This window comes from Notothenia coriiceps, unplaced genomic scaffold (genome assembly GCF_000735185.1).
Source record: "Notothenia coriiceps isolate Sejong01 unplaced genomic scaffold, NC01 NC01_scaffold00000491, whole genome shotgun sequence".
NCBI lineage: Eukaryota > Metazoa > Chordata > Actinopteri > Perciformes > Nototheniidae > Notothenia > Notothenia coriiceps.
The window spans coordinates 263,276-280,676 of record NW_011333192.1 but is presented as its reverse complement, the minus strand read 5'-3'; the positions used below and the strand labels follow the sequence as shown (position 1 = coordinate 280,676).

Sequence of the window (17,401 nt, the reverse complement as noted above, 5' to 3'; positions counted from 1 at the left end):
TGTGCCAGGATTTATTTTCTCCAAGTTAGCATCTGCTCGTATTGTTTCTCCCCATGTACTCTGCCCACCTGTGTGTCTGAGGTTGTGAGGACACACATTTGACCCTGAGAAAGTGCTGCAGTGCGGCCAGACTGAGCCAGACAGCTCTTTAGCCTGGGGTAGTAGTCCACGTTCCAAACAGGAAGACTGAATCAGGCGAGATAAAACTCTATTTATATTCTCCCAGGCAGGCATCCTGATCAGATCATCACATAAAGCCACAGAGCTCCTGTATGAGGGGAAGTGACGTAATGCATCACAGCCTTAAATGTAACATTTGAAATGGTTAAAGAATGACCACACTACCAAATGTGTCTTTTGAGAGTGCATTCTCTTCAAGAATATAAATCAAAGAGTGTGCTTGCCTCCGTATAAGATGGAGAGCTATAAAGGGAAAAACAGATTATTGATTTACAATCAAGCAGCAGTTAGGGCTTTTTTCCAAGTAGCCACAATGCATTCCGTTTTAATGACAGACAAAGAGGAGAGGCTTGGACAAACACACACACACACATTTGAATGATCAGCGTGAATGTGGTGGTGATCAATCACGGAAAGTCTGTCAGCTTTAAGTCTTACAAGACCATTATACAACCTACATCAATTACGGGGAACTTTCTCTATAAATAATTGATCATGATGCTGTGAGTGCAACCACAGAAATATGATTGCTAACTTTAGCGACTGCACTTGCATCAAGGAACATATTGCCTTTAGGATCACATGCAGCTTTACTAACATGATCAGCTTTTTTATAACAGCCGTCGGTATGTGGGGGAGGGAGAACAATCACACGATGGGGTTACAGCAGGTCAGGTTGTTGAACAGGAAATACCTAATAGATGCCCAAAGCCACCCATGACCTCTGGAAGAAACAACAGACCTGTCAGTCTCAGAGGGGTTTGATATGCAATGCCCTGGTTGGCCCAGCTGAACTTCTCTCTATAGAAACCCTATGTCATGATGGGGTGTCACTCAAAAGGATATTGGTCTGCTGTGACACGCTAATGTGCCTGTGGAAGCATTCAGGAGCTTGTTTGTACAACAAGGGAGCAAATAACTAGGACTTTTTTCACACAGCTGTTACTGATCAACACAACTCCTGAGCTTACTGGCTGTAGCATACAATCATTGCTCTAGAGACACATTTGGGCATGACTGACAATGTGTGTCGTAATAATTTACTGTTCATAATTGTTTTGTAGTTCTAACCTATAACTAGATTGCACATGTTGACAAATTATAGTAAGAGATGGTGGTTTACAAATAACCAGAAAACAAGAAATCTTCAAAAAGATAAAACAACTGGGATCGCACCAGTCGTGACGCCCTATAGAGCCAGGGACTTAAAATGTGTGTGTGTGTGTGTGTGTGTGGGGGGGGGGAGTGTCCTGTTTCCTGATTCTTATCTCACTACTTCCCAAATAGGACCAAACCCATTTTGGAACTCGTATTTCTTTTTGATCTTAACAACACATCGGTAGTTTCATTTTTGCGACACTATAGGTATTTTGTAAATAAATGAAAACCAGTTCTGTCGGAATTCAGGGAAATACCACTTTAAATGTGTGTGTTGTTGAATATTTTAATTTCTGACCATGTTGGTAAAAATATTTGTTAATGATGTGCTTTTTATTAGCTGCTGCCTTACTCTTATGAACATCATATTGATGACTCAGAGACCTCATGACTCAAATACTTGGAAATGTAGCCCACATTTGTCGCACTCAATGATTAAAGATTCTTGTGGCAGATGATGACTGATGCCAAAGATACAATTTAAGGGGCATGTCTAGTAGCAAAGCAAAACTTTTAATGGAAAAGTTCTCATTGCAAACGTTCAAAATTTACTTAAATAGCATACTTATTAATGGAAAACCTCATAACCATGTGAAATAATCATAATCTATTTATTGTTGCCAATTAGATTAAGTGAGATAGAAAGAAGATTTTCACAAAACCTCCTAAATGCTATTGATAAGTATTATGGTCAGCTGTTAAATGCCCAATCTCAACGATATCATATAATCAAAGCTCCTATCAAACATATTCGAATTATACTGTAAAAAATGTTTGGATTAGTCTACATTTTATTTTTCATTATGAAATCAGAAAGCTTTAGAATTTCATATTCAACCAGTTTAGGATGGATTTGGGTTGATTCCCACTTTCTTGGGTGATTCCCAGTATTTATTTGTTGTTGTAATTACCATGTTTGAAACAGAAATGAGCTCTAATGAGAAATGCTCTAATGAGCTCTAAGGAGAAGAACATGTTTGGTAACTGAATAGGACAAATAAAAACAACACACATAATAAAGTTATTTTTGAAAAAGCAGTTAACAACATGCAACTGCAGTTACTGACTCATATACATAAACTGAAGGAAGTTCTTCACAGAATTGCTTTAAAAAAATCCCAATCCAGTATGTCTGGTTTTTATTTCCAAAGATTGATCCATCCTTTGATTTAGGATTCTCATGGACATGCTTGCCCTCTAAACTGATTTGAAAGGCTTCATAGTGTCTTTCCATAGAAAGACAGACACATCACAAAACTATGAATGCACTGAGCATATGAAGCAGCGTAGGCATTAAATAGGAACATGTATGCACACAGCGATGAGAACTGCTATTGGCTATGCAGGATATTACCAGACACCAAACAGTCAACAGAGTCAGGAGCAGCCAAGTCCTTAGTTAAGATCTCCCTTAAGGGATTACCACGGTGCATTGATGACGCTCTAGGGATGGGGAAGTTGTTGAAAAAGCTCACAATTGAAAGACTATTTCTAAGTATTACGCGTCAACCACATGCTTTAGTGAGGCTGACACCGGGGCTGTGACGGTAAAAACAGACCGACTCGACCACAAACCCAATCCTCAGAATAAACCTTAGTCGGCACTGGAAACAGGGTTTGACAGGGGAACTATTGTGCACAACCTGGATGTGATTCAGCACAACGCTGCATAATGTATGACACCAGTAATGTCCTTCAGTTTATAGGAGTTATCAACATTTAGTTAGAAATAGAGGTTAGAAAAAAACATACAATAATACAGGAATTGGTCATGAGAAATATTGCTATGATCAAACCACACAAAATGCTTTGCCAGAGCTGGATTTGCCCGCTGGCACCAGGAATAAACAGTTGTTCGTATGTACTTAGGAATGATCAATGTGTGCTCGGAATATGATTAGTATGGAAAGCGTGAGTCATTGAGAGAAATATCAAAGAGGAGATTATAATGTGTGACAGTTGAGCTATTAAAAAAATAAATGACTGCACACACTCCTGTAATTGTTATCGCATCTCAGCCTTCATGGTCAGAATGGAAATCAAAGATCTGTGATTTACAATTAGACAGGCCAGCATGCCACCGAGCCAATTTCATGCTTAAGGGACCCCAAAAACCCAAACACAGAGAGCAGGAGTCAGTCGGGATTCTTCAGAGTGCTATATTATTTCATTTATACTGATACATCTTAAACGGTATACTCAAAGATATAATATGTTATAATCTCGCAATACAATGTCTAAAAGCTACAGTAGGGAACTAAAGAAATCAACATTTTAATCAAAGTATTGATACCCTTTTAATCCAGTTTCAAGGATCCAGTTGATAATATATTTCAACTGGACGAAGGATTTTAGTCATTGGACATCTGGATCTTAAGTTATGGGATGAACTCAAGTTGTCAGAGAGACACACTGAGCAAACTTGGCAGCTTTGCTTGCAGCCCCTCCATGAGGTCTTTTCAAAAGAGCAACTTCAAAGCAACACTGATTTTCAACATGAAACTGCTTTTTTTAATTGCTTTCACCAATTTTATTTACAAGGATTTTTTGGTTTCGGAGAGAAGGCGACTAAACTAAAGATCAATAAAAAAAGATCACAACTGGGATTAGCTGACTGCAATATTGGACCACAATTATTATGGTCCCACGCTAGTTTGCAACACCACCAAACTTTGCTATTATCTTTTTAAATGATCGAACTATAGCAAATACATAATATTGTACCTAAGTATTTAAAAAAGGTACTCACTTTTCCGTTATTTGCTTCATTCACTTACAAGACCTCATCCAAACTGGCTTGTTTTGGTCTAAACTCTGACCAAAAGCCCTCCCACAGCTAAGTCCTCCGGTCAGTGAGTCTAGTCAGTGTGGTCATTCAGAAACATCAACTCTGCCACAGTTTAGAAATAATACTCGTAATAGGTCTGTGGAAAAGCTCCGTCCAGAACTTTCACACAGTCGAGGCAGAAAGCCCTTGTGTGACCTGCTACTACTTTGTCTTCCCTCCCTCCAAAAATAATAATATGGAGCTTAAAGTCCCACCTACAAGGCAAGGGTCTCGACGTAAATTCAAACTGTTTGTTTGTGTCCCATTTGTAGCCCCAATCGTGAACCTGAAACCTGCTTTCTGAGTGAGTGGAACAGGTACATTTGATTTGCATGTTAAACGGGATCTCTCAAAGTACGTGAATGCATGTGTCAAGCAGGCTTAGCACCGGGGCAGAGAGGTTCCCTGTTGACGCCTGCAGTGGTGTTTCAGAGAAGGCAAAGAGAGAAGGAGGGAAAAGGTTCACGGGTCAAGCAGACTGTGCCTTTTCAACAAATGCCAAACAGTTAGTTGGTGGGCCAGGACTGGAAGAACAAGAAGCCTCCTGTGTGCTTTACATATCCCACCAGCGCTCTAAGCATTTATAACTCTGGCCTCTTATCATGTAAAGGAATTTATAATGTATCCATACAGAATGTGTTCGACCTAAATATTAAAATTGCCATGACATAAGATAACGCTTAGAGCTTTATGGAACTAATTAAGGAAACTGTCCTAAGAAGCATGTTGTGGCCGACAGTTGCAAAGTGCAGCTTTCAACAATAGCTTGTTTTTTTCTTCAAGTTAAAGTGTTTAGTGAGCCAACCGTTTAGAAACATCCTGGGTAACCGAGTACAGCCTCAAGATGTTTTAAATATCCTTAGAAAAAAGGAAAAAAAGGCTCAGGCAGATCTTAAAAGGTTTAATTTCCTTTCCCCTAAACACAACACTGTGAAAGCTTGTCTGGCTGGCAGCATTAAAAGTGCAACTTGCCGTAGTGTATCTGGTTTTTGTATGTGTTATCCTTGCATGCTTGGCTGAAGAAACTCATTTTGAACCAACAATGTGGAGAAAGTGCCGGTATTCAACACAATACTCTGGTTCGTTGCCCTTAATCGAAAGCCCAGGCACTTCTCAAAATAGCACTCATTCTTAGATTCCAATGCATTTACCATGAATAAAAGAGCCTTGAGATATCAACTCTTACATTTGGAACACACAGAAATCAACAATAAAACCGTAAACAATTGAAAAGGCTGCAATATATTTGTAGAAATACGTGACTATTGCAGCTTCTCAAATCACGTTCTTATTTAGTTTAGCAAGAAACCACTAAGGACATTGTAGGTGTCCATACCTGAGGGTTTACACTTATTTCTGAATGATAAAAAGTTCATCTATTCTAGTAGAACAAAAATGTGCCAGTTTAGCCAGGTTGGTGGCTAGTTGGAGGAGGTTTAAAATTATGTATTTGACATACAATTAATTAGAATTAGCTTTTTCTTTTTACATTCCAGTTTCTGTCACAGGGCTCCAACTGTTTTCAAAAACTATATTCTAGCAATTTTATTAGATATTTTCCTGAGATTTTGAAGGCCACAACCAAGAAAATCCCCAAGCTATTTGGCGCATTATGCAGTTAGTGGAATGCAGCAAAACATCTCCAATCTTCTTATATAAACATGATATACTTTGCTTTTGGGTAAATAAAACAAAACAGCAGGAAATTAGAAAACCATTGTGACTGTCTTGAAATAACAGGACGTAGATTAATACAAACTGATTCTAATCTTAGGGAAATGTATTCACTATCTCATGTTTTTTTTTTTTTTTGAATGCCAAAACATTTCCAAAGTAAGGACAAGATGAACATATCACACCAGTCAAACATCAACACCAAGCCCCTATTTGCTGACATTAAAAGGCTAAACTGTCACCTTCTCTTTGCAGCATCATACTTCAAACCGCGTCTCCTGTCTCCGAGGTTAGAGGCCAAAAGACGTGTGAGCTCAGGAAGGATCTCCTTTCAGCCCTCTATTGGGTAAATAAACACACACTCACAACCTCTCAATTTCCATTACTTACACGGTTTGTTGGTCTCAGACTCTCTTGTCTCTTTGTCAATAAATACATATATGAAAAATAAAGACTGTTCTCAATCTGTTATTCTTAAATGGAAACCTTTAAAGAACTAGTCCTACAAATTACCCATCATCTATTTTTCAGGGTCATACAAGGACATCCATCAGTCAGAGAAAAACAATCCATGCATGTGTCTCAGTGAGGCTTTTCCTTTGCAATAGTGTCCATCTGATCCAACTGTAGACCCGAATTGGGACATCTGCATGTTCTGATCACTATATAGAAGCTCCTTCAGTGACAGGCTGCTGCACCCCCACTGTCTAACGGAGAGATACCGCAGGTCCTTCCTTCCTGCAGCGGTCAGACTATACAACCAGCAGCCCCTAGACCACACACACACACACACACACACACACACACACACACACACACACACACACACACACACACACACACACACCTTTTATGTCTTTGTATTTACTTTAAGTTTTTATTTTGTACTTATTTTAGCAAATGTAATCTTGCATAAGGCTGCTACTAAAAAGGTGACAAAGGTAAGATGTAACATGGTGTTGTTTTTATATATTGTAAACATTACCTTGTGAATATCAATCTGCTTCAAAATGACTACTTATAAAAAGGTCTGAAACTATCAGGGCCAGCTGGGTTTGGTTCATAGAATTTACATACAGTATTAGCCTCGAATGGGGTCCCAGCTTTCCACTAATAAATGTGTGCTGTGAGGTACATTTTGGGTCTTCTACAGTTTAGGTAGGATTAGGGTTTGAGTAGGGTCAACTTTGAGCTCAATGCTATTGTCAACAATGCTCACGGTAATTATACTAACATGCACAATTTCATCAGGTAAAATGTTTACGACATTCACCATCTGCGTTAAACATGTTAGCAAAAAAACATAAAGTTCAGCTGAAGCTGCCTTTAGTTTTTCTGGGATATGTCTATAAACCAAAGTATTTGATACATCGAAATCTTACCAGATGGTGAAGCTACTATAGATGAAAAGTCAGAGGACCAACAGTACACAAATGTATCACCGTGGCAATAAGGATATACTGCAAGTACCAAATGTCACGGTCATCGATTTAATAATTGTCGAGATAGTTCAAGTCAACATATGTTAGCAAAAGACAAAAAGTCAGTAGATCACCAAGGAGGGTCGGATTTATCCTCTGGGGACAAAGAGTGTCCTGTACCAAGTTTCAAGGCAATCCAACATGCAGCTTTACAGATCATTTCCTACAACCATGCCACTAGCATGTCTAAAGACATTCTCATAGAAAGAGTAAAATGTCCTCCATCAAATCCAAAGAGCCTCAATGAGTGGATGATTGCACCATTCCAACAACTTGTCAGGAGGCAGTCAACCAGAAAAAAGGTGCACATATGATTTCAACACATGTTCAGCTGGCCACAGCATGATGTGAATACAAATCAAAGATAAATTGAAAAGCAAATGACCCATGAGAGGGTTGCCTATATTCAACTGATGGTATGGAGTAGCTTGAGAAAATGCAGTGCTCAGTGATGTGTTGCTCCAGATGCTCTGAAATAACTACATCCAATATATTTGACGTCCATCTGGGACTTATAAAATATATCATTTAAACAGAACATTTGGCAGCACAGGGAAATGTGTTCCTCAGTCTGTTGGCAGGTTAATACAAGGGATGGCGGTGACAAATGTTTTTACCACACTCTTGAATTTAAACCAAGTATTTACTGAAGAAATTCCCCTCAGTCGTTATGTGATACTTGGCGCTTTTTGAGGCGGCTTAGCAAACCCGAAGTGTGTGCATGCATGATCTATAATTGCCTTCTTTTTTTTTAATTGTGGCATCTACTTTTAAATAAACCAAGTATGTCCAATTGAGGGCGTCGTACAGATTTCAACATTTGATTTGAAGTAACTCACATTCTACTGTGAAAAAGTTTCTGATTAAGACACATTCGAGAATCATTTCAACTCTAAAACATTTCAAACTCATCCCAACCATTGCTTGATGGATGGATGCCGGAGAGAACCGACATCAGATTTCAACAATTCATCGCATGTGGGGCAAGAAGGGGCAGTATTCTTGCAATCGAGCTGTAAAAAGTAACGAGTTCCAGACATGGTGATGCCTCACTTATTATTGACCTCTTCTCTGTGACTCATCACCAATGAAAGGAAGAGCAGGGTTTCAAAACAGAAATACTGGCCAATGGGCATCAAAAGCAGAGCAGATCATGTTTAAAGAGTTCAATGGCCATGGTGAGGACCCGATTCAAGAAGCAGCGGGTTCTGAAGATATTCACAAAGGTGCTTTTGATTAGAGCATTGGCATGAGGCAGCAGGAGAGCTGGCTCTGCCTCGCCGATGAGGCTCCCTTGTGTAAAGTTAATCACAGCAGGTTTTAAGTGAGTAACAAATTACTCTTTTGAGGATTGGTTTTATTGAACAGGCATTTAGGAAAGCAGACAAGAAAGGACAGCAGTGGCAGCCCCCTACGAGGTGGCAGGGTAGGTAATGTGCCATTGATTTCTTTTCTTTCTTGTTTTCACGAGAAAAAAAACATAGGCTGTTGCAAACAAGTGCTTTTCCAAATGAAATCCAAATTAGTTTGACATCCAAAGAAGTTCACACAATGATGGTTTTGCTGCCAGAAAATCTTTTTTTTTTTAGCTGTATAACATTGTGGTATCTTGCTTCTTTAGCGACTTTACCGTGCTGTTGCGGAAATGAGGTCTTCCTAAAATGTGTGGTTGCTTTGTGACTTTTTGGATAACTAGACCTAACCTAAGCCAGAGGTGAAATCAATTATAATTGCAAATTCAAAAAGAGATGATTTTATAAGAGCATTTTATCATCATCCTCCAAAAGGATACACTTATACATGTTGCTCATTGTACTGCCAACATGGCAGCAATCACTGCTTGCCTTCCCCTCAGATTTTAAATTACTTTTACCTGACTACAGAAAAACTCTATAGAAACTTGCCAACACACTCCCACCCCAGGATAGCTCTAAGTCATATTGTCTTTTTCCTTTAATCCTTCCACTAAACGCTGTGAACTTTGTTTAATCTAGATTCCACTTTAATACTGACTGCTGGTTTGTTACTATTGTCTCTCCCAGATGGTTATTACTCTCACTGTTAGAGGGGGGAGACAAAATGTTCCGCACACCAGCCATGAGAAAGACAAATATAATGTTGTTGGTAATAGTGGTTGGCATTATTAATATAAATTGTACAATTTATTTTGGAATGGTGCATTGTTCGTGGCAGAAAACTGGCAACTTAATCGCCTTTGGTGACTAACCCAGAGGGACTTGACTTAAGTGGGAGGGAAGGAAGGTACAGAAAAAATGTTTGGCAGTCATTTTGACGTCAGGGATTACTATTTTTAAAGAAATGTCATTGGCTGTTCATGGGGGGTCGAAAATGTAGGTCTTGCCTCTGCAGCCTTTCATTTGAGGGGGAATGTTCAAGTTGTTATTTTGTCGTTTTAATTTACAGTATGTAAACCTTTCTTACACAAATCTCATAGGACAGAAAACTAGTTAGTAGTAAATGTCTGTTATTTTGTGTCCCACACAGCATGATGCAAAACAGCCACATTGCTATTCATCAGACTACTGGAGCAGAGTATCGGGGGAACAAGCAACCGCTCAAGTAGACCTTCCCACAGCCCTGAGGAAGATCTGCAAAATATGGCATTGCTTTTTATACTGCATCACAATAAGTCCTTAAAGTTCATATTTACACATGTAAGGCCGTCTACACAAATGTCAATTCAACATAAAAAAGGAGTTCCTGTTGTGAGAAGCCAGTCTCAAATTCCTAGATGTTTAATTGCTCTTTTTGCTGCACTTTTAGTGTACAGTTTTGCTGTTGTGTTCATTGTGTTTATTGTATTTTGTTACTCTGGCACAACAATTTCCTTCGGGATAAATCTTATCTTAAAGTCTTATCTTATCTTATCTATTACCAAACAGTGTGTTGTATACAGGAGAGCATTGCCTTGAAACAAGGATAAAAAAGTAGCACATTATGAACAGCTACAGTATGTTTGATGCCCGTTTCTGTCACATTATAGTGTATTCTTTCCATAAATAACCTTACATTCAAGCGGTGAGAGTGCTTCTGGTCACAAAACAAACATTTTTAAGAAATCGATGAAATACTTTAAAATCCAGTATGTCCCTGAACACTTCTGAGTCTAATGTAAAAATATATTAGGATAGAACAAAGGTCCCCATTTGTATTTGTTTATACTAGATTGGAAATGATTATAGGTTACCATCGTATTCCTTCTATTTGATAATTGAGGGTACAATGTTAAATGTCACAAGCAAACAAACTGAATACAAAACTCAATAAACCGATAAAGGATAACTGGATTATTATCCATGGGTTGTGTGAGAGTTTGTTAAAAGATATTTTTTTATATAAAGTGTTGCCTCATTGTTCACTGTGAAGGCATGCATACAAAATGACTTATTTGTTTAAAAAATGAAGGTAACAAAGGGTGAATAATAATTAAATAAATGGTTGTTTTAGGAGTGAAGTAATTATTGGCTAGTGCAATGCGGTGGAGGCTGGTGGACATGTTTAACTGCAGACACCAATTTGTATTATTTTTGCATGTGTGTTTCCTCTTGTGCGCTTGTGATGACAAATTCTGTAGAAATCCCCAAAAGCAACAGAATTTTATCTTATATATTCTGAATGCCAAAATCATCAGTATCCTTAACAGCATAGACTGTTTGTCCTCTTTGTCCCTTTTCCCAGAGCCTGAACTTACTTCTAGTTATTTCACTGTCACATTTTATACAGTGCAGTCACTCTGAAAAAAGTGCAAAAAGCTGAGACCTTATAAATACAGTATTACTCAGATATAGGATCAAAGTCCTGTTTATAGTTACTGGAGCCATCCTTTACATAAAATGGTAAAAATGGTCTGGAGCAGGATAATGAGATCCCCCCCATTCCTGGACCGGCTACAATCGTAGACATTAAGAGTTTTTTAACAGGCTACATGAGTTAAATTCAGGATATGGACAGTCAAATGAAACAGAAATCCCTTCTAAATTTAAAGCAACTAATGACAAATAAAATCAACACCGTTCCATCAAATATAATATATGGCTATGGTAATGTGACTCATTCGTTTTAAAAGGAAACTCTACACTGCAGCCCTGGGCTTAGCTGTGACACTCAAAATATGACCTACACTGGTTTTCACTGAAATGATTCATGGGTATGGACATAGGCCATTATTTACACAAATATGTGTTTTTTTAAACGAGACACCAATGTCATTAATTACAACCAGGTTCTCACTTTCTTCTTTTGCTTCAATAAAGCCTTTAATCCTTACATATAGAAATCTAAATGATAACATATGACACAAAAGTTTAAAGTCTGGAGTTGCAATTAGAGCTGCACCGTTTCCCAATATTTGTATAAATATGTTAGCGAAAACAAATGTGAGGCCTCCCGGGGCCACATTCTTAACTGAAAATACAAATAAACCATTAGGCAGTGAGCAAAGGTTTGCCACAAGGGGAGTTTCACGATTTGTCTTAAAAGACAGAATAAGTGCAACACATGCTTTCCCTATACGTATGTGCAAATATTATCATATTTCAACCCTCTCATTATGCTGTCGAATCAACCCATTATTCTCTTTTCATTATTTTTGAGTCTTGCCAAAACACTGACCCTAAAAAAGTGACTAAACAAAAACGCTTCTACAAACACATTAGGCGAACATGTGGGTGCTCATTTTAATATGTTAACTGTTCATTTTATACTTGTGTATTATATGAAATGCTAACTTGTACGCCATTTACATTTTCTCCATGGATGGGAGTGATGGTCCAGAATGAAATATCTCAACTAAAGGATGGATTTCATTACAATGTTGTAAGAAATGTATGGTTCCCAGAATATAACCATCATCACATGATCATTTTAGCTTTTGTCTCAAATATCTGTCAACTAAATGATTTGCCTATAGCCTACACGTATTTTTTACCTATATGATCATTTAAATTAGTTAAAATCTTTCATTAGATTTAAATAAGAAATGTGGCCGAACCAGAAGTTAGCATTTGAATGGATCCCTCTTTGGATTTCAGTATATTGCAGAAAATAAGGTTTGTGGCTAACAAACGTGTGTTGTTCAGCAGGATAATCTCCACATATTAACACCACTTTATGAGTTTTGAAGCGTGAATGCAATAGGCAGGAATTAATGCAATAAGCAAACTACATCACAGTCGAATAGCTAAGCCAAAGGCGGACTCGTGTCAGCGTGATGACGTTTAGTAGTCTCATTTAGTCACTTGTTAGTAACCTCCAGTTATGTCACATAGAAGCTTCAGACAATCACTAGTGGAGTATTTACTGAGTTTACCGGGTTTTAGGACTCATTACTGCACCACTCTATTAGGTCGATAGATAAGATAATTGATTGACAAGTTATAAATTGCAGTATTATGGTGTATTCTTTGGTGCCATTTACATCATTATGTGTTGCTTGCTATGTTATACTACTTCCTTTCATTGAACTATATGGTTCAACATCATGTAAAGCCCTTATTGTCTTTACCATTGTTGGCTCCTAGTTTATATATCCGTTTAAAAAACAACAACACATGCGTTTGCCAACACAGACAAAGGCTACGGACATAGGCTTAAGCTACACAGACGGTCAGGAGAGGAAGCCCCCCCCCCGGATAAAGTCAACAAGGCTGACATTACAAATCCCACTCTGCTCTGAAACAAAACTGCGTGGTACAGCTTGAAAGCACAGCAGCAGCCAAAGACCTCACTTCCACATGCTCATTTACTGCAGAAATGACACGTATGGATGGCATGTACTAAAACATGCAAACTCCCGACTCTACGGTGGGCTACAATATAACAGGTTCAAACTAAGAAGAGAGTCTACTGCACAAAATAGACTTGACTGTAAACAAGCGCCTTCCTTTCACATAGCAAGGTAAAAATATAGACACAGAATGTGCTGCTGGCAGTGGATATATACGGCTGAGAGTTAGGTATCCCATCTGCATCTCATGAATGCACTGCTTGAGTAAGACACGTATCAAACTTGACCAACAGCCTAAAATAAGGACCATAGTACGGGATTTTCTGGTGCAAAGTCAGAGTGACTCATGGCAGCCACTTGTCGGTAGCACAGAACCAGCGATGTCTCACACAGACAAAGACACAGATGCACAGCCTTGCTCTTCCTGTTGCTGATTGGCCCAGAGGGAAGAAATGATTCAAGTAGCAGGGTAAAAAAAAAGAATAAATGTTGATATAGCAGCACAGTTCATCCATTGTGTTGCCTGGTGCAATGAGATCGGTCCTGCCCCCCTCGTCCCACAGAATAGGAACTTTCACGATGGGACAGAACAAGAGGCGAACTCTGTGGTGACAGAGAGAGCTGAGGAAGTAAACACAGTCAGAGGCTAACATTGCTGCTTTTGTTTACCGCTGCAGAGAACCAGCCAGTGGGTCCCAGAGGAAAAAACCTCTTGACAAAGGTTATGATTGTTCCTGGTTCCAAACAGTCCTCTGGAAAGTTAGCAGCCTCTGATGTCAGTGTTGGTTTCATTTTATAAATCTAAGGCCTTTCTTCTTTGATAGAAGAATGGCAAGTAGATGACTCGTAAAATAATCCGACGGTTATATTTGTAAGCTACTGCAAGCCCTTGATTGTACTGCAGTGATATACAGTATATTGCATATATTTTTATAGTATTTTTATTTTCGATCTTTCTATACAACACTATCGTTTTACTTTAGATATATTTAACACATTTGTATAGGTTATCTTTGACAAGTTTTATGTGTGCTATGTGTGCTAACAGCTCTTTCATTCCAATTCAAATATATTTAAAGTATTTTTATGATACCTTTTACATGTTGTATTGGACCGGTTTTCATAACAGCGGTTTCATTTTAATACAAATATAAGTTTCATATATCGATATTTATAGGTTTGCTTTTACACATTGTATTGTACTTTTTTGTTCTAAAAGCTCTTTAATTGTATTCAGATATATGTTAACTATTTTTATTATATTCTTCACCCTTTTATTGTATCTCTAGTCTATTCCATACTTATGTTCTTGTTTTTTTCGTATTCGCTTTTACATGGGAACCTACTTGTGAACCTGATTCTGATTTATATGATTTGTAAAGTTAGAGAGCAGCCAAAGAGTAAATTATCACCCCTAAAAGTTGGCGGAGAGAATAAACCACAAGAGTGAAATGCAATAGAAGATGTACATATTTCTTCTCAACAGTGGGTTGGAGCAGAGGTGGGGGGGCTCTGACCCTATGCCATGGGAGAAGCAGGAATGTGGGGTCAGACAGTGGGAAACCTCTCTCTCCACTCCCATACACCAGAATAGACGTGATCCTCAGCCTACCACCATGGCACAAGAGGTAAAAAAGGAACTGCTGTTTGGATATGGTCCCATTTGACCTTTGTGGCAGGTCTCTGAAGTATATCTCTTTCTTCATAATGTGTCCCTGGGAATGCTTCCCGAGGGAGTGTGAGACGTCCAATCTTTACTGAAGCATGTAATACACATTTCCCCCTGAAGACATAAATCATTAATCAAATAAAACAAGAACCAACACCCATAGTGGTCAACAATCAAAGTACACTGCTGCAATGCATGCAGAATAATCTCCACATCTGGTAGATCCATAAATGAATGGTGGTGATGAAATGATGTGCTGAGTTCAAATTCACATTTCCTGCCACCGTAAGCGATGCTCAGTCATAACCAAACACAAGCACAGTGATTAGGTTGTTCAACGCTGAAGAGAAAGGGACAATCAGTGAGGAGGAACTCCAGTGATGAAAGTATTGTTGGTGATGCATCTCATTCAGCAGTTGCCTCTGAAAGGACTCAGAATTAATGATTTGATGTTGAACTACACGCTTACAGTACGTGAAATCAGGCAAACAATTACTTAAATTACTTCTTTAAATAAAGAAAAATGTTATGCCTTCAAAATGTCTTATTTTGTTCCAGTTCCAAGAAGGTCAATGTGGATAATAAAAAAGCTAAAAACACCATATATCAAAGAGATAGAATAATGTGTAGAAGAGAAAAATAATGCATTGAAATAATTGAAAGAAATATTAAGTAAAACAGACTTAGTTCATACAAATAAATAAGAAGTCAGTAAGTAAATAATAATAAACATTTGTAAACACTTGAATATCAGGTAATCTGATGTCTTTATAGGCCTTAAGTTTTGTCACTCTTGAAGCTCACATTCAGAGCTTCTCGGCATGTGACAACTCGAGATTCCCTGCCAAAAATAAGTAGCCTTTGGTCATAAAATAACAGTAATGGTAATATTATATTCTGAACAGAAGTTCATACAATTATTTTAAAACCACTTAACACTCAAAAGTCGCTTTTAAAGACACTCAATACAAACTTAAAGTATAGGAATATTAAGGTAATGTTCTCCCACAAGGTCATAACAAACTAGCTCCCACAGTCTAATTGGCCTACACATTGTAAGGACATTATGTTGTGGTTGATTCATTTCTCATTCATGTGGACGCAACCATGTAGGGAACTACATGTAAATTAAATCAGTTTAACTACATTCAGCTTACTGGTTATACATTTAATTTGCATAGAGATAGTAATTTACCTCTTTACGTAAAATGTGTGTAGTTTAATAACCAAACTACCAACAGTTTAGGTTGTAAAAGGAGAGGATGTTGTTGTTCTATTGCTTTTCCACTGTAATGGAAGCCCCATTAACCAGAACCCCTTTTTAAATATAATTAATGTAGATTAATGTTTCTTTTTTTGTGGCATTTAATTTGTTATGGTTATATGACCTATACACAATTGGGAATTTTTGGAAATAAACTCAATTGAGTGGACTTTTTTTGGATGGCAGGTAGTTGTTATTTGAAGTAAATGAACAATTACATGTTTGATTTTTAAATGAGGTTGAACGACTTTTTTTAGTAACTCTAGTTAACCTCACCCGATTGTTTTAGCTTTGCTCTGCGTCTCATTCTTTTAGTGTTAATTAGCTTGCAAAACTATGCTTTAAAATAGCTGTTGTTTTTCAACATGCAACACTGCGAGCTTCTATCGCTGGATACTTCACAGAGAAAAGTTAGACGCCACACGACACTACGATGTCACTAGGCAACGTGACGCTGAATGTTACATAAAACCAACACTGCTGTCAAAAAACTAACTCAAAGGAAACACTATCTTACCTTGAACTGTGAAGTAGCAGCAACCTGTCACACGGCTGGGAAAGCACAGCAAACTGGCACAGGGAAATCACTGCCCACGCGACTTCAGACCAAACTTTCCAGTCGGAACTATTTAATGTATTCCGCTTCTGTCCTGCCAAAAACGTTACGATAACTGCGCCCTTTTACTCAAAAAGTCCGACCCCTCTTCCTGACAACTTTCGGTACCCGCTGTGTCTCTGTTTGATGATGACTTGGGAACAGATTTGTCTGGTTGGTGGAGGAGGAGGAACTGAAGTTTGAGGAAGAAGAAATGGGGCTGTTAGTGACTCCTACAGGCGTGTCACAGCTCTGAGTTTTGTATGAGAAGTAGGCTACTGAGGTTAGGGAGCTCATAAAAACCTGAAACCAGTTTGATTTATTGAAATTAGTCTCAGAGGTAGAACCATATTATATTCATTTGGCCGTTGTGAAGAAAGTTTTGACAGCTGACCAGAGAAACTATACATATTAAGAGCAATGTAATTTCCTTAAATAGCCTCTAATTTATGAATTAGGAATACATGAAGTATTAAAAAGCATAGTTCAATCAGGAGAGACGTGATGTATGAAATACATGTTTATTATCGGGTCACATTATATAAATGAAACATAATGATGACAGTTTATAACAAGTGAATGAAATGGTGTTTGGCGATTAGGCCCAGGTTTGGTAGGATGTCATCCGGGAAGGGAAGAACCGTTTCCGATGAACCCCCAAAAGAAGTGAAAGTATGAAGTACTGAACGTGATGAAATCTTACCTTGTGGGATGCAGTGGAAATCTATGGATGAAATGAGAGGTTAATAGATGTGGGGATTTAGACATACTGATGCCTCCTAGGCATCCTCCCTGGACGTACAGGGC

At 38.2% G+C, this 17,401-nt stretch overlaps 1 protein-coding gene and 1 long non-coding RNA gene across 2 annotated transcripts in view; both read right to left on the bottom strand.

The window, feature by feature from the left end:
• Positions 1 to 16,741, bottom strand: part of LOC104953924 (uncharacterized) — a 69,101-nt gene extending 52,360 nt beyond the window's left edge. Inside the window, exon 1 of the long non-coding RNA XR_799274.1 lies at positions 16,517 to 16,741. This is a non-coding gene — a long non-coding RNA (uncharacterized lncRNA). The remainder of the gene's footprint in view (positions 1 to 16,516) is intronic.
• A 97-nt stretch (positions 16,742 to 16,838) lies between these two features.
• LOC104954100 (atrial natriuretic peptide receptor 2-like) overlaps positions 16,839 to 17,401 on the bottom strand; it is a 22,385-nt gene continuing 21,822 nt past the window's right edge. The window contains exons 4-5 of the mRNA XM_010781155.1: positions 17,298 to 17,318; positions 16,839 to 16,897 (exon numbers count right to left, since the gene is read on the bottom strand). Of these exons, the coding sequence (XP_010779457.1) occupies positions 16,839 to 16,897; positions 17,298 to 17,318 (80 nt within the window). The remainder of the gene's footprint in view (positions 16,898 to 17,297; positions 17,319 to 17,401) is intronic.